Consider the following 3,226-nt stretch of genomic DNA (forward strand, 5'->3'; position numbering starts at 1 on the left):
ACTTGGCACAGTTGTAACCAAGGCCAACTTTCAAACTTGATCTGGTCACCTTGTGCCATGCACATCTGAGCATATCAGCGCATAATGTGCCATCGTTGCATCTACGGTAATTCACAACTCAAGGGTGAGGTGATGACAGACTAACCTCCATTATAGAGTCGGCAGTCATATTTGCATAACAAAGGTTCACGCTAGCTTCAATGTTATACAAGTGAGAGATGTAGTTCAATTTGTTCATTCAACTGGTCTAGGGCGGATTGTATCCATACCAAGACTCCATAACGTGACACGAGCACGCGACAAGTTGTATTCATCCTCTGTACTGGGTATCATCATATAAACCTACTCCTGTCTCCTTTGTTTAGACCCGTCATTCCATCTTTGAGCGTACGCCCGTCTTTATTGAGAAACTCAACCAAAGCGCCGTCATAAAGTAAATGTCCCCGCAATGATCATGCCGTAGATGTACCCAAATCAAAATCCTCGACACCCACGTTCTTTGAACCGACGACTACAGCCGTGTCTGAGAGCTGTGTGGAAACATTTGTGCTCTTTCCAGGCGGATTCGCGCTGCTTCTGTCCCATCATCGCGTACTGGTTCCTGGAACCATGGATGATTTAATGCTTCCTTTGCCGTAATGCGACGAGCGGGGTCATATACGAATATTTTTTGGAGCAGATCGAGAAAGTGTTTCAGAAAAGTGTTGCTTTTGGTGGGAATAATCTCCTGTGTTTGTATGAGCGTCATGTCCAAAATAGTTAGATCTCGGTGTTGGGGCGTACATCTAGCCGCTTCATGGTTCTGACGAATCTTCTTGAAGCTCGGTTTGTCTCAGGAGTCGGGTAGTTCAGTCGAAAGCGCTTGAAGTAACTGCTGACATCATTAGTTGTCTGAAAAGAACTACCATCCGTCACGGGTTTGCAAGGCCTGTGGTTCAGAGAAACACTTACCTGGCTGCACTGTTGCTTCTAGAGGACATTCGGTTAACTTTCCGCACCAACTCGGTGTCGATTTTCATGTCAAACACGGCTTCCATCAAAGCCAAATGCTCAACGTTATCATGTGTTTGGAACAACGCGTCGCCTGTGAAAAATTCAACGAGGATGCAACCTATACTCCAAATGTCGCAGGGGAAGGACCATCCAAGCCCGAGGATGATTTCAGGGGCTCTGTAATGGCGCGTTGACACGACAGAGGAGTGGTACTCATCTTGGAAAGTCGCTGATCCAAAGTCGATGAGTCTGATTTCGGGGTTTAAGAGAACCTTCCGATGTTCGGCTTGGCGACCTGGGGACGTCCGGGATGAGGGATGGTGCGATTGTAGGTGAATGTTTGGTAGGAGGCGTCACAGAGGAGAATGTTTTCCGGTTTTAGATCGGTATGGATCAGTCCCAGGTCGTGGACAACTGGAGATATTATTAGAATCGAGAAACCAAGTATGACTACTGAGAACTTACAAGCGACACTTGTCAAGAGCTGTTTGGCAAAGCTCTGGATATGACTGTTTGGGAAGGGCACGAAGCCATTACCCTTGAGATAATCGAAAATGCTAGAGTCAAGCAGATTCATGACGAGACAGGTATGACCGCGGAAATCGAAGCAGTCGCGAAGATGAATGCACCTGTACTTGTTTTCGGCATCGTTTTGTCGGAGTGTCTGCAAAACGCGCAGTTCGATTTTGGCTGCATCACGGTATTTTTGCACGGATCGGATCACCTTCACGGCAACCACTTCGTTGTTTTGCTGTCGAGGGCTTGCACGACCTTGCCAAAAGTTCCTTGACCGAGGAGTTTGCGGATTTTGTCTGAAGAATGGTAAGTACACCGCCAGAAAACACCGCGAAAAACTGACATTGACTGGTGAGATCTTCATCAGGAACAACAATATAGTGTCCGTCGTCGTCATCAATTTTCTTGTTATCGGCCCTCGAACCCTAATGATTGTGAGCAATTGGGCAAATAATTGTGAGACATCAATCACTGACCGTGTGTCCGACTCTGACGGCCACATCTTTCGCTCTGAGCACTGGTTTGGTGAGACCTTTGTATTCGATGTTGGTCCCCAGCAGTGACCTGGCATCAATGTCCGTACTGGCTCCATTCGCAAGTTGATACCGGGTTCTCTTCCTCTTCTGGTTTACTCGCGGATCAGGCGAGCCCAACTGCGGCGTGGAATTTGGCTGTGGTAACCGGATTTCCGCGCGTTGTGGCTGTACGGTCCTCGCACCCGACTTCTCCACGTATGGCTCATCGGCGGGTCTCTGGGGCTGTGCAACTGGTTCTTCGTCGAATTTTCGTTTCCTAGTTGAGGCGGGTTTTATCGAGGGAGCGGTGGTGTGATAGCTCGTGGGCTCGTCTGTCGGGCGGTCCGGGCAAGGCTCCGGCGTATCTTCGATGACAATGATCTCTTGGGGAAGGCCATTCTTGTAGAATTCGTTCCAATCTGGCAATCTCGTTTTATTCTGAGAAGACCGAAGCTGTCTGTCGCTGCCGTGGTACGGATGAGGCGACTGTATCGCAGTGCGGAGAGACGTGCTCGATTCCGACGTTGAATCAGGATGTGTTTGGTGGTGGAGGGAGGGGTTCGGCGGATCCGACAAGAGTAGAGGTGGTCGGAAATCTTCGTGATCGAACGGTCTCTGGCCGAGACCATGCGTCTGAGTCTGGCGGGCTGCTGTAAGCGTAGACATTGTATCGTCGTCGAGGGACGAAGAGCAACTGGTTCCTCGCGCGACGACGTTTGAGAGTTCGAGCCCTTGATCTCGCGCCGTGTCGGTCGAGCGTCGGATAAACGTAAGGCCGAGAAGGGTTGTGTGCAGCTCAAACTGTCCATGGAAGAACAATACCATACGGAGTCCTTATTGCAGGAGCTCAATACACATGAAACTGAATGCAAAATTCACCATTTGAGCCCAAATCTTTCGACGTCATTTTTGCTGGCTGCTCCACGGCACTGGGTAAGGGCATGTACACGTCGGATATTCCATCACTTGCAGCAGAGACCATGCATCAGTGGTTGGGATGGTTGCTGACTAAATCATCCTAAAACAGACTAGCGCCTTCATCAACTTCTTTATAATGCGGCACACTCGCCACAATTTCTACTCTTCTTTTTTTCTTTCTTCTTTATCAAAAAGCATCCGGGCTGCCACGACCTTCATCTAGTCCCTTCGGGGTTTTCCCACGGTGTCGCGTTGCCTTTCCCCTCGCGGGAAGTGCCCAGGAA

At 49.3% G+C, this 3,226-nt stretch overlaps 1 protein-coding gene across 1 annotated transcript; it reads right to left on the reverse strand.

Annotated features, from left to right (window-relative positions):
- Nucleotides 1-212: 212 nt before the first annotated feature.
- On the reverse strand, nt 213-2,933 carry BGZ61DRAFT_467988 (kinase-like domain-containing protein). The gene is made up of 7 exons (XM_046247836.1): nt 1,986-2,933; nt 1,853-1,934; nt 1,459-1,731; nt 1,351-1,407; nt 952-1,288; nt 784-871; nt 213-727 (listed from the first exon to the last, which is right to left on the reverse strand). Exons 1-7 carry the CDS (start codon nt 2,847-2,849, stop codon nt 512-514), a joined length of 1,917 nt encoding a protein of 638 aa, XP_046094189.1. The 5' UTR covers nt 2,850-2,933; the 3' UTR covers nt 213-511.
- Nucleotides 2,934-3,226: the final 293 nt, after the last annotated feature.

This window comes from Ilyonectria robusta, assembly GCF_021365365.1.
Source record: "Ilyonectria robusta strain PMI_751 chromosome Unknown BGZ61scaffold_65, whole genome shotgun sequence".
Lineage (NCBI taxonomy): Eukaryota > Fungi > Ascomycota > Sordariomycetes > Hypocreales > Nectriaceae > Ilyonectria > Ilyonectria robusta.

Bases quoted from the DNA above. Each gene is read 5' to 3' on its own strand.
- BGZ61DRAFT_467988 (XM_046247836.1), bottom strand. From the start codon at position 2,849: ATGGTATTGTTCTTCCATGGACAGTTTGAGCTGCACACAACCCTTCTC. The intron at 1,732-1,852 runs GTCAGTTTTTCG...AAAACAACGAAG, and splicing joins TGAAGATCTCACCAGTCAAT to TGGTTGCCGTGAAGGTGATC. The intron at 1,289-1,350 runs GTGACGCCTCCT...GGACGTCCCCAG, and splicing joins ACCGGAAAACATTCTCCTCT to GTCGCCAAGCCGAACATCGG.